At 38.9% G+C, this 21,819-nt stretch overlaps 1 protein-coding gene across 16 annotated transcripts; it reads left to right on the top strand.

Moving 5' to 3' along the window:
- The first annotated feature begins 6,498 nt into the window (after window positions 1-6,498).
- On the top strand, window positions 6,499-19,208 carry ZWINT (ZW10 interacting kinetochore protein). Of its 16 annotated transcripts, XR_009868319.1 has the most exons (10): window positions 6,499-6,579; window positions 7,308-7,398; window positions 7,551-7,674; window positions 7,811-7,977; window positions 8,112-8,168; window positions 8,962-9,104; window positions 9,185-9,222; window positions 9,773-9,829; window positions 17,839-18,011; window positions 18,224-19,208. XR_009868319.1 is itself a non-coding variant. In XM_062214470.1 (9 exons), exons 1-8 carry the CDS (start codon window positions 6,539-6,541, stop codon window positions 9,811-9,813), a joined length of 702 nt encoding a protein of 233 aa, XP_062070454.1. In that variant the 5' UTR covers window positions 6,499-6,538; the 3' UTR covers window positions 9,814-9,829; window positions 18,224-19,208. The 16 variants fall into 16 exon arrangements, 15 of the variants coding, with proteins under 15 accessions (XP_062070454.1, XP_062070449.1, XP_062070443.1 ...); XM_062214470.1 differs by lacking the exon at window positions 17,839-18,011; XM_062214465.1 differs by lacking the exon at window positions 17,839-18,011 and having other exon boundaries at window positions 9,185-9,407; window positions 9,776-9,829.
- The last annotated feature ends 2,611 nt before the right edge of the window (window positions 19,209-21,819 follow it).

Genomic DNA, 21,819 nt, shown 5'->3' with positions numbered 1-21,819 from the left:
TAAAGTTAATTGAAAATGGGTCATAGTGGTGTATTGGGCTGGGAATGGGAGAGGGAGGAGGTGGAGGGGTGGGAATGTGGGTGGGAGGGTGGGTATGATTGGAAGAATCACTATATTCCTAAAGGTGTATGTACTTATGAAATTTGTATTCCTAAAATAAAAGGTTGCTTTGGGAAAAAAAATGGTAAGTTGGGAAACACTGAAGTTCTATGTCTAAATTTAGAGTACATTAGAATTTGATGAGTTTTAAATAAGTACTCTTTACATTTAAAAACAGATTGTAGGGTCCAGCACTATGTCATAGTGGGTAAAGCTGCTGCCTGCAGTGCTGGCATCCTATATGGGCGCCAGATCGAGTCTCAGCTGCTCCACTTCCAATCCAGCTCTCTGCTATGGCCTGTGGAAGCAGTTGAAGATGGCTGAAGTCCTTGGGCCATTGCACCCCTATGGGAAACCTGGAAGAAGCTCCTGGCTCCTGGCTTCAGATTGGCCCAGCTCCAGCTGTTATGGCCACTTTGAGAGTGAACCAGTGATGGAAGACCTTTCTCTCTCTCTCTTCCTTTCCCTCTCTGTAACTCTGCTTTTCAAATAAATAAATAAATAAATAAATCTTTAAAAAATCCAGAGTATTAATATATTTGCAGTTTTTTTTACTTTGAATGTGACAGATTTTAACTTTTGATATTTTTTGTCTTTTTATGTTTAAGTAAATGTAAACTTTTTGTATAGAAAGTATACTATGTACTGTCTAAAATGCCCAAAAGTTTGCTTGAATCAATATTACACAGTTGAATCAATATTGAAATTTTGTCAGAGGGGTATGTTTTATAATTTCATTTTCTAGTGTGGTAGATATTAGTAATCCATGACTACTGAGAATTGAAATGTGACTGCTATGAATTAAAACTAAAATTTTAATTTTATATAATTGTAAATAAATTAAAATACCTATATGTGTATTGAACAACAGAGGGAGGAAACTTAGACTCAAAAATTATTATAATTTTCACTATAACCCTAGGCTACATCTCTGCAGGTCAGAGCAAAGTGAAGGTTTAAACACAGTTGGCAAATTTAGGCAGTGTGATGTTTAAAGTCCTATTTTAAAAATTCACCTTGCAGCATTTCATTTAGATTTGCTATGTATTATTTCTTTGTTTAATAATTTGGTATTCAGTTCATGCTAACACAATACTATTTTATGTAGATGTCAATAGTAATATCATTTAATTATTTGGAAATATCTTATTCAAAAGACAGCATTTCCAGGGTTATTTGTGATACATAAATCAAAAGAATTCAAACCTTCAAGTCTAAAAAAGTGAGGCCAGTCTTTGCTGATTGCATGTGAATTTTAGCATTATCTCTACTGTATCATATATGCAACAATTAATAGGAAATGTTAAAACAGATAAATATCAAGTAGGAAAATCTCATAATTGCCAATAAAGAATATGCTTTATGGAAGGAATAGGAAAATAATTTATTATTACATTAGAAGCCTGGGAAAGCAGTAGAAGATGGCCCAAGCCCTTGGGCCCCTGCACCCACGTGGGAGACCTGGAAGAAGCTCCTGGCTCCTGGCCTCAGATTGTCATGGCTCCGGCTGTTGCAGCCATCTGGGGAATGAACCAGCGGACAGACGGCCTCTCTCTGTCTCTACGTCTCTCTGTAACTCTTTCAAATAAATAAAATAAATCTTAAAAAAAATACACTATGAATTGCAATGGAGAACATTGAAACATAAGTTACTTTAAACATATTGATTTGAGAGTTAGCATGACTGTATTCCCGTGTTTCCTGCCAAAATTCTCCTATGAACATTCTGTATTACTATCTTCATTTCTTTACTTTAATGATTCTATACAAACTGCCTTATATTCACTCTGTGTAATCTGGCTTCTGTGTTCTAATTACTTTATCAAACATCCTTCTTAAGGAATATTAATAATCACCATGTTGCTAAGTCTAATCAATAATTTCCATTTCAACTTAGCTATTAGTTGACTGCTCAGTATGATTTTTTAAAGTATGATTTATTTATTTATTTGAAAGTCAGAGTTACACAGAGAAGGAGAGGCAGAGAGAGGTCTTTCTTCCGCTGGTTCACTCCACAATTGGCCTCAATGGCTGGAGCTGCGCCCATCAGAAGCCAGGAGCCAGGAACTTCCTCTAGGTCTTCCGATGCTGGTTCAGGGGCCTAAGCACTTGGGCTATCATCCACTGCTTTTACAGGCCACAGAAGAGCTTGATCAGAAGTGGAGCAGCTGGGACTTGAACCGGCACCCATATTGGACACTGGTACTGCAGGCAGTGGCTTTACCCTCTATGCCACAGTGCCAGTTGCCGCTCAGTATGATTTGATATGGTGATATTTCTTTCTGGAAATTCTCACATCTCCTGTCCACAACACAACAAACTTGATTACTTTGTCTCTTATCACTGTAGATTTCCCCTTTATTTTTCTTTTATAAAGCATAAGAGCAACCTTTATCCTCAGATCCAGAATATATACTATATTGATATGCTTACTATTTGCACTATATTCTATTAATTTAGGAAATGACATCCTATTTCATTACTTCAGTTGCCTTGTATATTCATGACCATCAAATTTGTATCTGCAGTTCTGACATTTGTTTAAGCTCTAAACCTGTGTGTCCATGTGTGCTTTTTTTTTTTTTTTTTTTTTTTTGGACAGGCAGAGTGGACAGTGTGAGAGAGAAACAGAGAAAGGTCTTCCTTTTTCTGTTGGTTCACCCCCCAAAATGGCATGTGTGCTTTTAAAAAATTCCTTTGGATAGCTAAAATATCTCTAATAAGTCAATTTAAACAAGTTAAGGATGTTCCCTTGACATTCCCAGAGAGCATTCTCTTTTAGAAATCACTGTTTGAATAAATTGCCATAAAACACATCTGATTTGTCAATAAGAAAACTAAGAATTACATTTTATACATAGGTTAGTAACCCTAACACATTCAGATCTAAATAATAATAAAATCTTTGGCTTATTCCATTTAAACACACCAAGTTATTTCTGTCTGCTGCCACTTCATGTCAGAACCATAGAATCCAAATATGTTATCACTTTTCATTAAGACTACTCAAATAATGTCATTTCCCAGAGTTTTTAAAAATTTTTTTTCCTCTTATTCAGCCATATGGAAATCCAACTTTCCATCTAATTATCAATAGCTTTTTATTACTCTAATGATACAATCAATGTCCTTAAAAGTCTCTACTAAGATCTTGTAAACTATACTTTATACAATATGCATATGTAAATTATTCTATTAGATAAAACAGCAGTAAAACTCTTACTCCCAATAAGATTGCTGAGTAAAAAGCAGAAACATCAATCAAATAATTCCACATGCAATTGTTAAAATGCAATGAGCTGGTATTAAAATGTCTATAAAACTTTGTGAGTCTGTAATAAGAATGCTTGCTGTAAGTGTTTTAGAGAAAGAAGCACTGATCTTGTCAGAAAAATGTTTGCAGAAATCTGTGGGAAGATTCAGATTTAATTACTAAAAATAAAGACGCCTCAATTACTGTACACCTGAGTCACATTTAAGGCACATAGAGATTACCTTTACCCTCTACATGTAAAAAACATATTTTGCATGGTTCTCTTCATTTGTATTCATTAAGTTTCATTTTAGAGCCCATGAAATCAGTTTCGTTGTTGGGTGTGTCCTGAGAAAGACCAAATATTCTTCTATTAGTTGTAATGTTCTATCAATTATAGTAAGTGGCTTGTAGAAATATCAGCTGTTAAGTATGGGTTTGTTTTCTCTTTCAGTTCACTGAGTTTGTGATTTATGCATTTTTTTAAGATTTATTTATTTATTTGAAAGGCAAAGTTACAGAGAAGCAGAGGCAGAGAGTGAGAGAGGTCTTCCATCTGCTTGTTCGTTCCCCAAATGGCCACAACAAAGGGAGCTGGGCCAATCCGAAGCCAGAGGCCAGGAACTTCTGGGTTTCCCATGTGGGTACAGGGGCTCAGGGACCTGGGCCATCTTTTACTGCTTTCTCAGGCCATAGCATGGAGGTGGATTGGAAGTGGGGCAGCCAGAACTTGAATCAGCACCTAAATGGGAATCTGGCACTGCAGGTGGAGGCTTTACCTGTTATGCCATAGAGCCGGTCCCAGATTCATGCATTTTCATGGTTTTGTATTGCATATGGATAAACTTTTATGATTGTAAAATTCACATGATTAATTGACCCTTTATCATTATGATATCTTCTGATGATATTCTTTTGCCTAAACTTAGGCATCTATATTAAAATAGCTATTCCAGCATTCTTTTAGTTGGCATTAATATAATACCCCATTATCTTTACAATATTCTGTAGTTACATGGTTTCCATCTGTGCTTAAAAGGAAAACAACAAAGAAGGAAATGACTCATTGGTAGCTATGTTAGGGCATGTTAACAACATTGATTTAGAATAAGAGTTATGGTATACAACTTTGTCAGCCTGCCTTCAACTTAAATATAACTTTACCTACACATAATTTACTTTGATATACTATTTCTTTTGCATTTTGTGGTACATTTTACTTTTACATACACTAAGTAAGTGGGCCATCTTCCACTGTTTTCCCTGGAACATTAACAGGAAGCTGCATTGGAAGCAGAATAGACAGGGCTAGAATCTCACAAGCATTGGCTTAACCTGCAATGCCACCGTGCTGGTTGCCTCACATGGTAACCCTTATATTTAACATTTTGAATGACTGCTAAGTTGTTTGCCAAAGCAGATGTGCCTATTTACATTCCTACCGACAACAAGAAAGTTTCACTGATGGTGCTTGATCCATCAGTGGCTGTCTCCCAGGGAACACATTAGCAGGAAACTGGAATCTGGAGCACTGTCAGGACTTGAATCTGGCCAGGAAATCTAATATGGGCTGCAGGCATCCCAGGCAGCATCATAATCACTGTCTTAATGTCTTGATTATATTGTATATACTAGTGACAAGTGCTGTAGTGCCTTTGCTTACTCCAATATCTTTTTCAATTCCAATTTGTAACTGATTTTTCCCCCTTGTTTCTTTTCCTTCTCTCCTTTACTACCTTGGTGAATTTCATTTTTTAAAAATATTTATTTAATTATCTGAAAGGCAGAGTTACATAGAAAGACAGAGAGGGAGATATATATATATATATAGAGAGAGAGAGAGAGAGAGAGAGAGAGAGAGAGCGCGCGCGCGCAAGCGTGAGCGGGAGGGAGAGCACTTCCATTTGTTGACTGATCCAGAAATGGTCACAACTCCCAGGGCTGAGCCAGACTGAAACCAAGAGCCTGCAGCTCCATCTGGGTCTCCCACGTGGGTGGCTCAGGCCCAAGAACTTGGGTCATCTTCTGCTTTCTTCTCAGCCGCTTTAGCAGACAGCTGGGTGGGAAGTGGCTAGCTTACCCTACTGAGTTACAGTGCTGGCCCCAGCATCCGTTTTTCCATGGATGCCAGACAATGTAGTTTGAACCGTTTTGCAGGAGAATGTTCATCAACCAGGTTTAAGTTAGAAGCCAGGAACTCATTCTGGTTCTTTCACCTGGGTGGCAGGAACCCAGTTTCTTGAACCTGTTGCCTCTTTGTGTGTACCAGCAGAAAGGTAGAATTAGGAGTGGAGCCTGAATCACGCACAGGGATATAGGATTTGGGAGTCCCAAGCAACATTTTAACTTCTAGCCAAATGCCTGCCCCTGGAGTTTATTAATAGCTAACACAGGTACTCTATTCCCCATGCACAAGGATGTATCCAGCCTGATTGATGGAAATAGTCACTATTTCTAACCCCGTGTGATCTCCAAGTATCCACAGAACCTCTGGGTAGTTTACTTAGACTCACACTGTTTGCACTCAGGTGAATGCTCCATAAATTATAGAACTCTGAACATTCTTGTTCCTATAACTTGCACAGAACATTACATCTCCAGAATTTCAGCTCTGGCTTGTCAAGACAGGCAATCCACTGTGCTGTTCTCGTTCTCTACACATCGCAAAACTTAAAGGCGTTATTTTTGAGCTGACGCTACTAACCCATCTTCAGGATCACTACTGTTCATTACTGACGCCCAACGTCTTGAAAGAGCGTCCCACTGTATTCCTTCTACCACAGCATTTACCTTTTAAAATAAACTGCGACGTCTGTGAACTCTTTAAAACCGAAACTCTAGGCAAAGTCAACGTATCCTGGCTCCCCCCCCCCCCCCCCCCCGCAGAGTAACCGAGTGACAAAGTATATATTTGCATAAAAGTCTAAATCCCTCTTCCCGTTTGCAGCAACGCTGGTGGGCTAGTGCGCAGGCGCACAGCTCCTGCGGCCGCCAGCACCCCGATACAACTGCGCATGTGTGAAACCGCGAGGCGCGCTGACGCGTAGTTCGATCCGGTTAATCAGAGAACAAGATGATCCTTAATTCCCGCCCACTAGCTTGGCAGCCAATCGCCTGCGCTGGCGCGCAGTCCGCCGTGAATCCAAAACAGTGGGGTTGGGGGAGGGTACTGAGCGCGGCGCGGCTATGGAGGCGGCCGGGAGTGAGACGGAAGCGGCAGTGCTAGAGTAAGTGGTTACTGACCCGCCCTGCCGCAGTGGGCTGCGGCGCCCTGGTGCCCCACAGAGCTGGTGGTCTTCTCGACTCCGAGGATTTGCTGGGCCTTGGCCCCGCCGTGAAGTACTTCTGACCCCGGCTTTAGGTTTCTGAGGTTCGTCGCTCTCAGCACCCCGCCCTTCCCCGACACGCACACCTTTTGGGGCTGGGGGGTTCGTCCCTGTGTGTCCCCTGAGTCCCTTCGGTGCCGCAGGCGACCTCTCACCCCCCGGCGACATCCTGGACGGCCTTTTAATTTCTGCTTCTCTCTCCTAAGCAGCACTTTTCCAAATGGGTTGCTTTACTCCTCTTTCTGTCCCCAGTACTCTGCTGCTGCCCCTAAGAAAGAAAAATCAGGAGACCTAGACCTGTACCCGGTCTGAGCCTGCCCCGAGGCTAATGCCTGCTTTTCCCTGCTCATCTCCTTCTCTTCAAATCTTCACTCAAAACTTTTTTTTTTTTTTTTTCCCATTTAGATACTCCTTTAGCCCCTTTCTCAAACTGCGTATTCCAACACGCTTTGCTGACTGTGTTCTGGCACTTAGTAGGGCCATTTGTTCATGCACACCCCATTCCTGGTCGCAAGCTCTCCAGGCCTTTTTGTTTGGTTAGGAGGAGACTCAGCATTAGTAACACATGTGCACACACACTTTATAATTAGCATCTAAGAGGCTACAGTCTCTTTTCTTTTCTCCTTAAGGGTCCTTGCTGAAGTAGCAGACATCCTGGATCCTGTAGGCCTGCAAGAGGAGGCCGAACTGCCAGCCCGGATCCTGGCCGAGTTTGAGAGGGTATGTAAAACATGGGAGCCAACCTTTAAAAAGCCGAGGGGCTGGCTGGCAAGATACTGGGCAGCAGAGTTGGAGAGCGTGCTGAAAGGCATCCTTGTTGGCCCGCAGTGCAAGGCGGTAATGATGTTTCCTGCCTTTACCCTTTGGAACAGAACTCACGGAAGAAAGACAAGCTGCTGTGCAGCCAGCTTCAGGTAGCTGACTTTCTACAGAACTTCCTGTCCCAGAAGGACACGACCCAAGGCCTGGACCCGTTGGCTTCTGAAGACACAAGCCGTGAGTAATCTGTACATTAGGGTAGATGCTAGCCTGGAGAAGGAGAAAGGATATCCATTGTTGGGCTTGTGGGAAGACTGAGGCTGCGTGGTAGACCAGCCTCATTTATACCTTCATACCTGGTGGCTCTTCTCAGGACAGAAAGCAGTTGAGGCCAAGGAGCAATGGAAAGAGCTGAAGGCCACCTACCAAGACGACGTGGAAGCCATCAGAAGTACTGTGACCCATGCTCTAACCCAGATGGACGAGGCCCAAAAGAAGCGGACCCAGCTCCAGGAGGCTATTGAGCAGCTCCAGGCCAAGGTACATCCAGGGGCCTTGCGTGTGATGAGGGAAGGGAAGATTGAGTAAGCTGGGTTAAACACACTTGGACGTCTTCCAAAATCCAACTAAAAGAATACACTTATTTCTCATCAACCTCCCTTGCTTATCCACAGAAACGGGTGGCCGTGGAGAAACTCAGAGCAGCCCAGGAGCAGTGGCGGCTACAACAGGTAGATCCATCTCTTTTTTTTTGTTTTGTTTTTTTTACAGGCAGAGTTAGAGAGAGAGAAAGGTCTTCCTTCCGTTGGTTCACCCCCCAAATGGCCACTATGGCCAGTGCGCTGCGCTGATCTGAAGCCAGGAGCCAGGAGCTTCTTCCTGGTCTCCCATGCGGGTGCAGGGCCCAAGCACTTAGGCCATCCTCCACTGCCTTCCCGGGCCACAGCAGAGAGCTAGACTGGAAGAGGAGCAACCCGGACTAGAATCCAGGGTGCTGGCGCCGCAGGCGGAGGATTAGCCTAGTGAGCTGCGGCGCTGGCTGGTACATTTCTTTAGTAGAATATCCTGTCTGAGCACCATGCCATGTTCTGGGCCATTCCTCTACCTAGAAAACCTTCAATTTATTTCCTTATTTGAGGCATTTGTAGATAGCAAATTGGGCTTGAAATTCAGCATCATTGTTTTAACACTGTGTGACATTGGGCAGGTCACCCAACACAAGTATCATCTGTGAAATGGAGGCAGTGATATGTCTTAGCCTAGATAGTTGTTAATTACTGTGAGTACATAAAATAGTACCTGACATGTAGCAAACTAAATAAGCTTTATCATAGTATTTGTGCCTTTTGCCTCCAGAATGTCTTACCCAGTAACAGCTTATTGTAATCTTTCCTTTTCTGTAATCTGCTCTGACTAAAGTGGATAGTGTCCTCTGGTTCTAGTGTCCCTGAACTGGTTCTAGGCTGGAGGGCTGGGGGGATAGCTTTAAGATTTCGGCTATGTGTGCACCCTCACTCTTGGCAGGAGAAGCATCTGCAGCATCTAGCGGAGCTTTCTGCAGAGGTAAGGGAGCGCAAGACTGGAAAACAGCAGGAGCTTGAACAGCTGCGTCAGGAACTTGGAATCTTGCAGCAGCAGGCAGGAATCGTGCAGGATAAGCTGCAGAGGTGAGTGTGGGAGCATGACGTGCAGACCTCGGCTGGTCCAGCTGTGGTTCCCTCCCCTCATACCTACCTTTTCCTTCCAGGCACCAGACCTTCCTTCAACTCCTGTATACCCTGCATGGTAAGCCGCTGTTTTCTGAGGCTGATGCTGAGGCCAAAGCAGAGGCCGAGCTACCACAGGAGCTTCTTCACCTGAATCTGCCTGAGGAAAAGCCCCGGCAGCTGACCTGCCCCCAAGAGCAGAGCAGAACACGGGAGTGGAACACTGGGGACACCATGGAGAGAGACCATCAAGTGTCCTCCAAGGTGAATGAGAGATATAGGACAGATGGGCCAGCAGGTGGAGAGTGAAGTTGAAAGACTGACCTTACATACTGCCCAGATTATGTTTTTCCAAGGCTGGCAGCCCGTATTTTGCTGTATATATGAGCTTGCCTTGGCTCCTTGGTGGTCAGATGTATGGGGAGGGATTCTAGAGTATAAAGAAGTAGACTCAGTGTATAGTGTCTCTCTCATATAGGTGAGAAAAAATGGGTCTGTCATCTGTCTTTGTTGGCATATATGTTCTGCCCATGCAGCAGACCGGAAGTGGAAAGGAGAAAAGAACTTTTGTTATGGTTGTATGCCCTATGCCCAACTCATCCAGGGATAACCCCTCTCTTGTTTTCCAGCAGGATGGTCTGTGAACTCCAGAGTGCAGCCTGATTCATGACCGTGACTCATGTAGGGTAAGCTCTGGAGTCTTACCTATAAAATGCCCAGGATGTCTCAGTTATCAGTTTATTTGTTCATCCTCATGTGCTGGAGGGAAGAACATGGAGAACAGGAGCTGGGTATAGGGTCTTAGCCTGGGTGCTCAGGCATTGCTTGTCCAAATTCAAATGATGCAAAAATGCTGACCTTAATTCAAGGAAGGGGAGAATGCTTATGCAGTTGGTTAGATGTGGAAAATAATTTTATTCACTGATCCAGATGTTTGCTTTTTGCTAGGGTCTTTATTGTAAACATAAGAGCCACAACTGTGAGGCTCTCTGACACTGTTTTAGTATATTTCCTGATATTTTTTGTGCCTTATCTAATACTTTTCATTATTATCTTTTTCATATCTTCATTTTTATAAACTTGTCAAAGAGTAAGAAAGATTGGCTTTTGTGATCCATTATTGATTTTTAGTGATATCGTGGTCATTTCCTGCGCTCCATTTTTGGATGAAGAAGATGTACTATTTTTATAAACTTTTGATTTTCAAGTGATAACCGGTTATTTGGATCTTTCTTTTTTCAAGTAAACATTTAAGGCTATAAATTTCTTCTGACTTCCTGTTTTCACAGTCATACACTTTTGTATCATTTTATATTTTCTGTTGTAATTATTTCTTTGATTAATGAGTGGCTGAAAAATAATTTTAAGTTTTCTGTTATGTTTTTTGTGAGGATAATCTTTAAAATTTATTATAAATTAGGTAAGATAATGTCATCAAGAAGGAAGTGATTATAGTCTTGATATGGTCTTTTTTAAGACCATGGGTCTGGAAGGAATTTCTGTATCTCTGTTGGGTTTCGTTTGTGATATTTTTCAGCTTATATCTTCTGTACACTTATATTTTTGTCTGGGTGTTAACATTTTGAGAGAGGTGTGTTCAAATTTCCAACTGTGATGGTGGATTTATTTCTTTTTCTTTAGTTTTAGAGATTTTTTTTTTTTATTTGAAAGGCAGAGTTACAGGGAGTGAGAAAAATCCTCCGTTTGCTGACTTACTCCCCGAATGTCCACGATGGCCAGGGCTTGACCAAGTTGGATCTAGAAGCCTAGAACTTCATCCAGGTCTCCTGCATGGGTGGGCAGGGGCCCAAGTACTTGGGCCATCTTTTGCTGCTTCCCCAGGCATTACCAGAGAGCTGCATCAGAAGGTTAGCGGCCAGGATTTGAATGTGTGCTCACATGGGATGCCAGCATCACAGGTGGCAGCTTATCCCTCTGTGCCATGATGCTGGCTCCTGTTTTTCTTTATAATTGTGTTAAATTTGTTTTACATTCTTAGCAGTTACTTAATTAAGGTACACAAAAGTTGCATTTATATCTTCTGAATTGAATGAAGCTTTACTCTGTAAAGGCCTTCTCCGTCTCTAAACCAGTGTTTTTAGCTTTCATATCTATACCTACTTTAGTAGGTTACTGCATTGGAAATGGAGCAGCGGGGACTAGAACTGGTGCTCAGATGGGACTCTGGCATTGCAGGCAGTGGTTGAAGGTACTGTGCCACAACTCTGTCCCCTTCACCTTCATTCTTGAAAAGTAATTTCGTCAGGTAAAGAATGGAGACAGGCATTTCACTTAACACGTTGAAGGTGTTTACCTGTGATTATCTGGCATTCCCTGCTGCGGATTTAAAGGCCCTTTCTGTGATACCTTGCTTTACACATTGGCTACTTAGAAAATCCTCTAAATTTGCCACTGTATAGCTTTGTTATATTGTGAATAGTTTGGGGTTCTGGTTTATTTATATATTTTTCTGGTTGTAGTTCATTGAATGTTGCAAATCAACAAAGTTCTTTCAGCAATTCTGGATCTTTGCAGCCTGTTGCTTTAAAAAGTGCTTACCTTGGTTTGTATTAACTTTGTCTAAGACACACATTAGACGTGAATTAAATTTTCTCATTTTTTTCTTCGTGTATTTACTTTCTTTTGTGTTTATCATTATTGTTTGTAGGTTGCTTACTATATCCTTTGTTTTGTTAAATTGTGGTTAGCTAATCTGTTTAACTGTCATTTTCTTTTAAATTTTTGTTTTTCATCAAGACTGTATAATAGACCCTAATCTACTTTTTTGTATGTTTTGTCATTCTAGTTCATATTTTGAGTGTATCTTGTAACTTTAAACATAATATGTGTAAATATTTTGTTTATCTTTGTGAAAAGGTTCATAATTTACCACTTTGTGGGTTCTGTGTTTCATACTGCCTGTTTATTTGTATGGCTTATGGGCTTAGGTAGTTTTACTGTGGGATGTACATTTTTCTTGAACTTTGTCATTTGTGTTACTTAGTGGCCTAGAAAAACTGAGAGGAGTTTTGTTTACTTCTGCAGATAGCTTGGGGGTATTACCATATAACACTTAAAAAATTTAAACTAACATATATTTTAATATTTTCTATATACGTATGGTATATCTGCTGTTTTATTTTCATTCTTAATGTTTGTGGATTTTCTCAGTATTTCTCAAGATTTTAAAAATTTTGTCTTTCTATACCATTAACTTTGGCTTTTGTACTGTTTTAATATGTTCTTTTTATTACTTTCATATTTTGATTTTTTAATTTTTTTATATTTTTGAAGTTTTTAAACATGAATATTATACACTTTTTTGTTTCTCATATTGCAATAAATAGATTTTCGTTTTAAAGACCTATTTATTTATTTGAAAAAGTTACAGAGAGAGGGAGAGACAGACAGATCTGTTGGTTTACTCCCCATCTCTGCACAATGGCCAGGGCTGGGCCAGAGTGAAGCCGGGAGCCAGGAGCTTCATCCAGATCTCCCGCATTGGTGTCAGGGGCCCAAATACTTGAGCCATCTTCCAGTGGTTTTCCAAGGAAATCTCCCAGTAGGGAGTTGTTTGGGAAGTGGAGCAGCTGGGCTGGGACTTGAACCAGCACCAATTTGGGATGCTACTGTCTTCAGGCACTGGCTTTACCTGGTATGCCATAATACTAGCCCAAGGAAATATATTTTAATTATACACCTTATTTTATTATCACTCTTAAGAATATCATAGATTTTAATATGTAGGCCATTCATTTTCATTCTTTTATTTAAAATAAAAGAAGCTTTATTGCTTTTACTTCTCATATGTATAGAGGAATGTTTATATCTAAAGTATATTTAGATAATTAGTAACATTGAACAGACAGACACTAGGATGGATCCTCTTTTTGGTGTATTGCTACTTAAAAATAAGTAGAATACAATGATTATAATGACAAATTGCTGGATATTATACCATTCAAAATACTTGTTAATATAGTTCAACAATAGTGGTCCTGGATGGTGATAGTAACCCTTTTAAGAAGGTATGTACTTACATAAAATGGTGAATCGTCTATCCCAAAGCTCATTGCTTTTTGTTATATCATTGAGCACTTATGATTATTTTTTAACATTGGAAAGCGTTTCCAGTACTGTAAAATCACCCTTTGTACCTCTGTTTACCAATAGTTTTAAGGCTAACACCTGAAAGTAGACAAAAAAAAAAAAATCCAAAAAACAAAAACAAAAACTTCATCTGTACCATAAAATGTATATGTTAGTAAAGAATATTTATCTGTTTGTCATCAGTTAGCCAAATAATTGTGATTTTTTTTTTTTACAAATTCTCTATGAGTACTATAGTAATTTTTTTAAAGGTTTTTATTTATTTATTTGAAAGTCAGAGTTACACAGAGAGAGGAGAGGAGAGGCACAGAAAGAGGAGAGGAGAGGCACAGAGAGAGGTCCTCCATCCGCTGGTTCACTCCTCAGATGGCTGTAATGGCCGGAGCTGCACTGATCTGAAGCCAGGAGCCAGGAGCTTCTTCCAGGTCCCCCACATGGGTGCAGGGGCCCAAGGACTTGGACCATCTTCTACTGTTTTCCCAGGCCATAGCAGAGAGCTGGAGTGGAAATGGAGCAGCTGGGACTAGAACCGGCACCCATATAGGATGCTGGCGCTTCAGGCCAGGGTGTTAACCCACTGAGTCACAGCGCCGGCCCCAAACTATAGTAATTTTTAGCAACCATGTTCAATATTCAGAAGTTACTAGAATTTAAAGATAACAGGAGCTTCTTTGAGCATTAGCAAAAGTTTTATTTGATTAAAAATGATGCTGTAAATTTTTTTTTTTTTTTTAAGTTTATTTTACCCCACCCTTCTATCACTGCTCCCTCCCATCCCAGGAATTATTCAGGAACTGTTTCACTAAATTCAGCTCTCTTACTGTGGTGTTGCTGATGGTGGTGATCTGGAAGAGAAGTACTTAGTGAAAAAAATGTAATATCAAAAAATACATACTAGCAAATAATCAGGTGATCCTAACCATCTTCATATATTGTGTATCTTTTGTATTGGAAGAAAACTAAGATAATGGGATTTCATGTGTCTTAAATAATTTTATTTTTTATATTTAAACAATTACATGTGTTTGACCTTTGCATTATATTTTATGTAGGCCTAGAAACTTAATCCCCAATAAATTGGATGCCATTTAATGGGAATACTTCAATTAATTGATTTTTCTTTGTATTAGTATTGACTGTTACAATGTTATATTTAATTTTATATTAAAAACTTAGATTATACAACTGTTCAATATTGTGTTTTAGTTTTTGCTAGATATCTTGAGTGTCAAATATTTAATATATATACATATATATGCCTTTACTTATGTGTGCAGTTGTGAAGTCTGAGATCTTTCATTATGATTGAATTCAGTTTGCTTTATTTTATAAGCAATTATTTATTTCAATCATAGAGACACCTGGTAGCTACAGGAAACTCATCTGTTTTTCTTGCAGTACTGATTGCTATCAACTGCTTGCTGTTTTTTAACATGGGTTTCTTGCTTATTTGTAAAGAAACTGTATGACATCTTGATTAATTTGTATCAGGAATAGCATTCACATTTAGTACTGTCTTAGAATTCAAAAAGTACTTCTTCTTGGGTATTTGTCCTAGTTTGAAAATATTAAAGTTTTGTGAGAAGATCATTTATCTGTTTTGATCGGTCTCAGTTGAAATTTATAATATTTCCTATATCATTCATTATATGAACTTTGTAATTTATAAGTGGAAAAATTGAAAAACCTAATATCTTTCTTCAGCTGTCATATCACTGTTTTCACAAAAGTACATATGATTGGCAGGAAAGCTCAATAAATAGTCCTCTTCCTTATAACAAATCCTACAAAGGTTTCATTTATTGGGTACTTTATTTCTTAGTCCTTTGATTTATAATTTCTTTAACCCCTTGAGCCATTTTATATTAATGTGTAGTGCCCTTCTTGCGTTGGTCCAAAAGCTCATTTGATTTTCTCTTTTGCTATTGAGTAAGAAAAAACAAGTCTGTTATTTCTAATACTCTATCGAGTAATGGTTGCTTGCTGCTTTGTTGAGTGTTTTGTTGAACAGCCTATATCTGGCCAAATAAAGTGAAAAATGTACTTGTGTATTCTCTTTACTTTTAACATTTATTATTATAAGTATATGTGGCATGAGAATAACCCTTTGAAGGCAACCAGAGGCTCTTTGAACACATTTTTCCTTCATGAATTGATCCTTCAAAATTGCATTTGAAAATTCATGGAATAATGAAGTCCTAGGAGAATCAAGTTAACCACATAGGATATAATCATAACAAAACATTCAAGCATTCTTTGATCACATACATCTTTGAGTATCTGTGGCAGGGTTTATAACTGAGTTTAGATGAAAGGTATCATGTTGTACCAAATTTTGATTGGCTTTGATACTAATGGTTATAAAGTGTTCTTTATAAAAGGATTATCACTAATCGTCATTCTCAATAGTCAACCCTGGCTCTTTTGCCCAGTGACTGTGAATGACGAACTATTTTCCTCCATTACTCACAGAAACCAGTTCATCCACTGTCTATTTGATAGACACATTCCATTTAAAATCTCTTTCTCCTGCCTGCTAAAATAAGGTTAAACCAACATAAAATAAATATTCTACAAAAATATGTGAAAAGGGGACTCTACATAAGAGTAGATCTAGCGAATTTCTTGGAATGTGGGCTGTGAAACAAGCCTTTGTAGTGGGTGATTAGGGACTTAAGTACAGCTTGGGAAAATAAGTTGGGAAAAATCCAAATGTAAGATAATGTAAATGTGTCTGGGAACAGCAGCTAGTAGTAATGTGGCTGGAAAAAGGATGTTCTGTATATGAACTTATGACTGGGAGATAATTATGTGCTAGACTGCAAAGGCAGTTCTGCTGGACAAATCACAGTAAATGTTACCTCTTTGAAGAAGTTTGAGGAGCCATTGCTGTGGCAGAGCGGGTTAAAGCCCAGGCCTGCAGTGCCCGCAACCCATATGGATGCCAGTTAAAGTCCCGGCTGCTCCACTTCTGATCCAGCTCCTTGCTAATGCACCTGGGAAAACATCAAAGGATGGCTCCAGTCATTGGGCCCCTTCATCCACGTGGGACCAGGAAGAAGCTCCTGGCTCCTGCCTTCAGATCAGCTCAGCTCCATCCATTGCAGCCATTTGGGAGTGAACCAGTGGATAGAAAACCTCTGTTTTTCTGTCTCTACCTCTTTCTGGAACTCTTTCAGATAAATAAAATAAATACTTTTTTTAAAAAAAAAGTTTGAAGATTAGAGACAAAGACAGTAGAAGATAAAACTTTTCATGTTGTTTGTCTTCTTAATGTTTTTTTTGCCTACTTGATTATCTTGTCATTGAAAGCAACATGTTTTTGTCAATTAACACCTTTTTCCCTCCAGAAACCTTTTATTTAATGAATGCAAACTTATGCTTTTTCATAAATATATGTTTAGGTATACAGTAATTCTTCCATGGCTACCTGCCCTGCCACCCCACTCCCACCCCTCTTCCTTCTCCTTTTCCTAATCCCATTCTTATTTTTAACAATGATCTATTTTCAATTAACTTTATACACATTCCGTTACCTCTACACTAAGAGCTGAACAAATTGTATATATATATATATATATATATAAAGACTGTTCCTCAGTAGTAGAGACAAGATCTGTTCAAAGTCATTGCATTTGAAGTGTTAATTTTACTTCTGTAGATTACCTTTTAGGTGCTCTATTAGTTATCAGAGATCTGGAAGAACATAGGTTATCTGTCCTTTTGGGACTGACTTATTTTGCTAAGTATGATGTTTTCCAGCTTCATACATTTTTTTTTTTTGCATGCATGTTTCTTTACCGCTGTGTAGTATTCCATGGTGTATATATCCCAGAATTTCTTTATCCAGTCTTCAGTTGACAGGCATTTGAGTTGATTCCATATCTTACCTATTGTGAATTGAGCTGCAATCAACATGGGGTGCAGATAACTCTTTCAAATGCTTTCATTTCCCTTGGGTGCTGGTTTGAGTCCCAGCTGCTCCATTTCCACTCCAGCTCTCTGCTATGGCCTGGGAAAGCAGTAGAAGATCGTCCAAGTCCTTGGGCCCCTGCACCCACGTGGGAGACCCAGAAGAAGATCCTGGCTCTTGGCTTTGGATCGGCGTAGCTCCAGCCATTGCAGCCAACTGGGGAGTGAACCACCGGATGGAAGACCTCTCTCTCTCTGCCTCTCCTTTTCTCTCTGTTAAACTCTGTCTTTCAAATAAATAAATAAACCTTTAAAAATTTATTCGAATCATTTGATTTTTTTGTAGCCATTGTTAATGGGATTGATCTTGTAACATCTTTCTCAGCCATGGGATTGTATGTGTACATAAAGGCTGTTGATTCTGTGTGATTCTATTGTTTTGTGTATCTTGTAATTTTACTAAACTCCTCTATGAGTTCCAATAGTCTCTTAGTGGAGGCTTTTGTATTTCCTCTATATAGAATCATGTCATCTGTAAACAAGGATAGTTTTACATCCTGCTTCCCAATTTGTATCCATTTGATGTCTTTTTCTTGCCTGTTGGCTCTGTGTAAAACTTCTAGGACTATGTTGAATAGCAGTGGTGAGAGTGGGCATTCTTGTCTGGTTTCAGATCTCAGTGGGAGCACTCCCAACTTTTCCCCATTCAATAGGATGCTGGCTATGGATTTGAAATAAATTGCCTTTACTGTGTTGAGGAATGTTCCTTCTATGACATACTTTATTAAAGTTTTCATCATGAAAAGGTGTTGCATTTTATCAAATGCTTTCTCTGCCTTTGTTGAGGTAATCATGTTTTTTGTTTATCATTTTGTTAATGTGATGTATCATACTGATTTGCGAGTGTTGAACCATCCCTGCATAGCAGGGATAAATCCCGCTTGATCTGTGTGAATGATTTTTCTGATGTATTGTTGGATTTGATTGGCTAGTATTTTGTTGAGGATTTTTGTTTATCAGGGAAATTGGTCAGTAATTCTCTTTCATATTTTTTTCAGGTTCAGGAACTAAGGTGTTACTATCTTAACAGAAGGAGTTTGAGAGGTTTCCTTCCCTTTCAGTTGTTTTGAATAGCTTCAGCAGAATTGGAGTTGGTTCTTTAAATGTCTGATAGAATCCCTATCCCATTAAATGATTACATACCATCCTCTCTCTTTCCAGCTACTGGCAACCACTGTTCTAATTTCTATAAATGTGTAGGTACCCGATGTTAAGTAGAATGATACAATTTTGTGACTAGATTATTTTAACATAATGTCTGTAAGATTAATCCTTATTGTAGCATATACTGCATTTCCATCTCCATTTTAGACTGAAAAAATATTTCATTCTATGTATGTACACATTTTCTTTATATATTCATCTACTTATGGACATTACTGTTGCTTCACTTTTTGATTATTATAAATAATTCTACTTCACCTTTTAGGTATTTATAAACAATGCCCCTGTGTGCTTGAATATACAAGTGTCTGTATGTGTCCCTCCTTGTGATTCTTTTGTGTCTATTCTCAGAAGAGGAATTCCTATGTTATATGGTAATTCCATCTGTAATTTTTAGATGCATCAATTTTATGTTTTTTTCACACCAACTATAGCATATTACATTTTCCTAGCAATGTACAGTGGTTCCAATTAATTAGCATTCTTGCTAACATTTTTTGTTATTTTGAGAATATTGAGACTAATGACTGGGAAGTAGTTTTGTTTTACATTTCCCTGTTTATTAGCAGTAATTTTGATTTCTTTGAAGAAATGACTATTCAGGTCCTTTACCAATTTTTAAATTTGTTTTATTTTTGGTGTTTCCAAGTCATAGGAGTTCTCTCTATAGCCTATATGTTAATCAGATACGTGATTGTAAATGCTGTCATTCTGTGTTAGCCAGTTCACTCTGTTTATTATGTCATTGATATATGATTTTTTTTTTTGTTTAAGTTTTGAAGTCCAATGTGTCTGTATGTTTCCTTTGTTGTCTTGCTTTTGGTGTCATATCCAAGATAATTGTTTAAATTAATATTTAAATTAAATGTAATAAAGTTTCCTTCAGTGTATTTTTCTAAAACTTTTCTATTTTATTTTATGTTTAGGTATTTATTACATTTCAAGTTCATTTTTACATGTGGTATTAGATAAGAATCCAACTTCATTCTTTTGTATACAGATATCCAGTGCCTCTAAAGCCATTTGTTGAAAAGGCCATTCTTTCCCCCATTGAATGGTCTTGACACTCTTGTTGAAACTCACTTCACTATGAAAAGGTTTTTGCTGTGGTATCTGTTCTCTTTTACCTTTCACCATGTCTGTTTTTTAGGCAGTACCACGCTCTTCTGATTATTTTAACTTTGTTGTAAGCTTTGAAATTGGAAAGTGTGACTCTTCTAGCTTACTTTTTCATTTTCAGAACTATTTTTCCATTAAGTTTCCATTCAAATTTTTGGATTGATTTCCTGTTTTTGTAAAGAAAAATGCATTGTGATTTTTAGCAGGAATTGTGTTGTTTTTAAGATCACTTTGGGTAGTATTGACATTTTAAAAACATTAATACTTCCACTCCCTGAACATGGTATGTCTTTCCATTTGTATCTTCTTCAATTTCTTTGGGCAGTTTTTCATGGTTTTAAATGAACCAATCTTTGATCTCCTTGGTATACTTTATTTTTTTTTAATGGTTTATTTATTTATTTGAAAAACTGAGTGACAGAGAGAGGGAGGGAGAGACAGAGAAAGAGATCTTCCATCCACTAATTTATTCCCCAAATGGACACAATGGCCAAGGTTGGACCAGGCCAAAGCCAGGATCTAGAAATTCCATCCAGGCCTCCCACCAGGGTGGCAGGGGCCTAAGAACTTGGACCATCATCTGCTGCCTTCTCAGGCACATTATCAGGGAATTGGATTGGAATCAGAACACCCAGGACATGAGCCAACCCTCTGATATGAGATGCTGGCATCATGGGTGGCAGTAGGTGACTTAATCTTCTTGCACCACAATGCCAGTCCAATAAATTTATTTTTAAGTGTTTTATTTATTTTGATGGCATTGTAAATTGAATTATTAATTACATTGTTAATGTATAAAATTTGGTGTCTGATTTTGTATCCTGCAACTTTTCTGAATTCATTTATTGTTTCTAAGTTTTTAAAATAAAATACACAAGGATGTTATTGAATGGAGAATACAACTTAGGAACTCACAAGAATGTCAAAATGAAAACTCACTAAGCTTCAAACATACAGTACATTATCAGATGCAGTAAAATATTAATTAGCCTGAATTCTGCATCAGAAAGAAAAAGCTATGGAAAAAATGTCTACATTGTTTATTTGAAGCCAGCATTGTGATGTGGTTAGGATGTTGCCTGCAATGCCAACATCTTATATGAATAGCAGTTTGGGTCCTGGCTCCTAAACTTCTGATACAGCTCCTGCTAATGCACTTGGGAAAGCAGCAGAAGATAGCCCAAGTGTTTGGGTCCCTACTTTTATGTGGGATTCCCAGATGAAGCTGCTCACTCCTGACTTCAGTCTGGCCTAGCCTTGGCTGTTGTAGCCATTTGTGGGGTGAAAGAGCAGATGGAAGATCGATCACTCTCTTTTTCTCTGTCTCTCCTTTTCTGTAACTCTGTGTTTCAAATATACAAATCTTAAAGTTATTTATTTGAGAAACAGATATATTTAAACTATAATGTATAAGGATGCTACAGTACAGATTAGAAAAGCCAACACATACTAACTTACTATTTCTCTAGACTGAACTACATTTGGTCCTTAAAATTAAAAAGCAAAAAATAAAAAAAAATTCCTTTTAACTCATCAGAATACACTTCATGAGTATGAGATCCATGAAGTAACTTCAGCTTAAAACATTGAGGCAAATTGGGGCTGGCATTGTGATTTAATTGGTAAGTCTTCACCTGTGATGTTGGCATCCCTTATGAGCACTGGTTAGTGTTCCAGCTGCTTCACTACTGACAAAGCTCTTGTTAATGGACTGGGAAAAGCAGCAGAAGATAGCTCAACTTTTTAGACCCCTTCAACTCATGTGGGAAACCTGATGAAGCTCCTGGCTCCTGGTTTCAGCCTGGCTCAGTGCTGGCCATTGTGGTCATCTGTGGAATAAATCAGTAGATGGAAGATATCTGTCTTGTGTGTCTCTCTCTCTCCTGTAACTATTTCAAATAAGTAAATCTTTTTTAAAAATTCAGCAAAATTGACCTTTCTGTACACAGGGAGGTGTCCTTAATAAATATATAATGAGATTTTCCTGTTTCTAAAACTGCAAAAATATGACCATTAAGAAATTTAATATTCAGGGCTGGCATTGTGGCCCAGCAGGTAAAGCCGACATCTGCAATGTTGTCATCACATATGGGAGCTGGTTCTAGTCCTGGCTGCCACACTACCAACCCAGCTCCCTGGCAATGTACATGGGAAAGCATTGGAAGAAGGCACAAGTGTTTGGCCCCTGCACCATGTGTAGACACAGATGAAGCTCTGGATCCTAGCTTTGGCCTGGCCCAGCCTTGGCCATGGCGTCCATTTGAAGAGTGAACTAGCAGGTGGAAGACTTCTCTGTCTCTGCCTCTGCTTC

Source organism: Lepus europaeus, chromosome 17 (genome assembly GCF_033115175.1).
Source record: "Lepus europaeus isolate LE1 chromosome 17, mLepTim1.pri, whole genome shotgun sequence".
In the NCBI taxonomy this organism is placed as follows: Eukaryota; Metazoa; Chordata; class Mammalia; order Lagomorpha; family Leporidae; genus Lepus; species Lepus europaeus.
This window is presented reverse-complemented; position numbering and strand designations above follow the sequence as displayed.

What these genes read in the sequence shown, in the direction of transcription:
- ZWINT (XM_062214459.1), top strand. Translation starts at nt 6,539, where the DNA reads ATGGAGGCGGCCGGGAGTGAGACGGAAGCGGCAGTGCTAGA. An exon ending in TTGAGCAGCTCCAGGCCAAG is followed by an intron (nt 7,978 to 8,111) that starts GTACATCCAGGG and finishes GCTTATCCACAG; the next exon opens with AAACGGGTGGCCGTGGAGAA. An exon ending in GTGCAGGATAAGCTGCAGAG is followed by an intron (nt 9,105 to 9,184) that starts GTGAGTGTGGGA and finishes TTTTCCTTCCAG; the next exon opens with GCACCAGACCTTCCTTCAAC.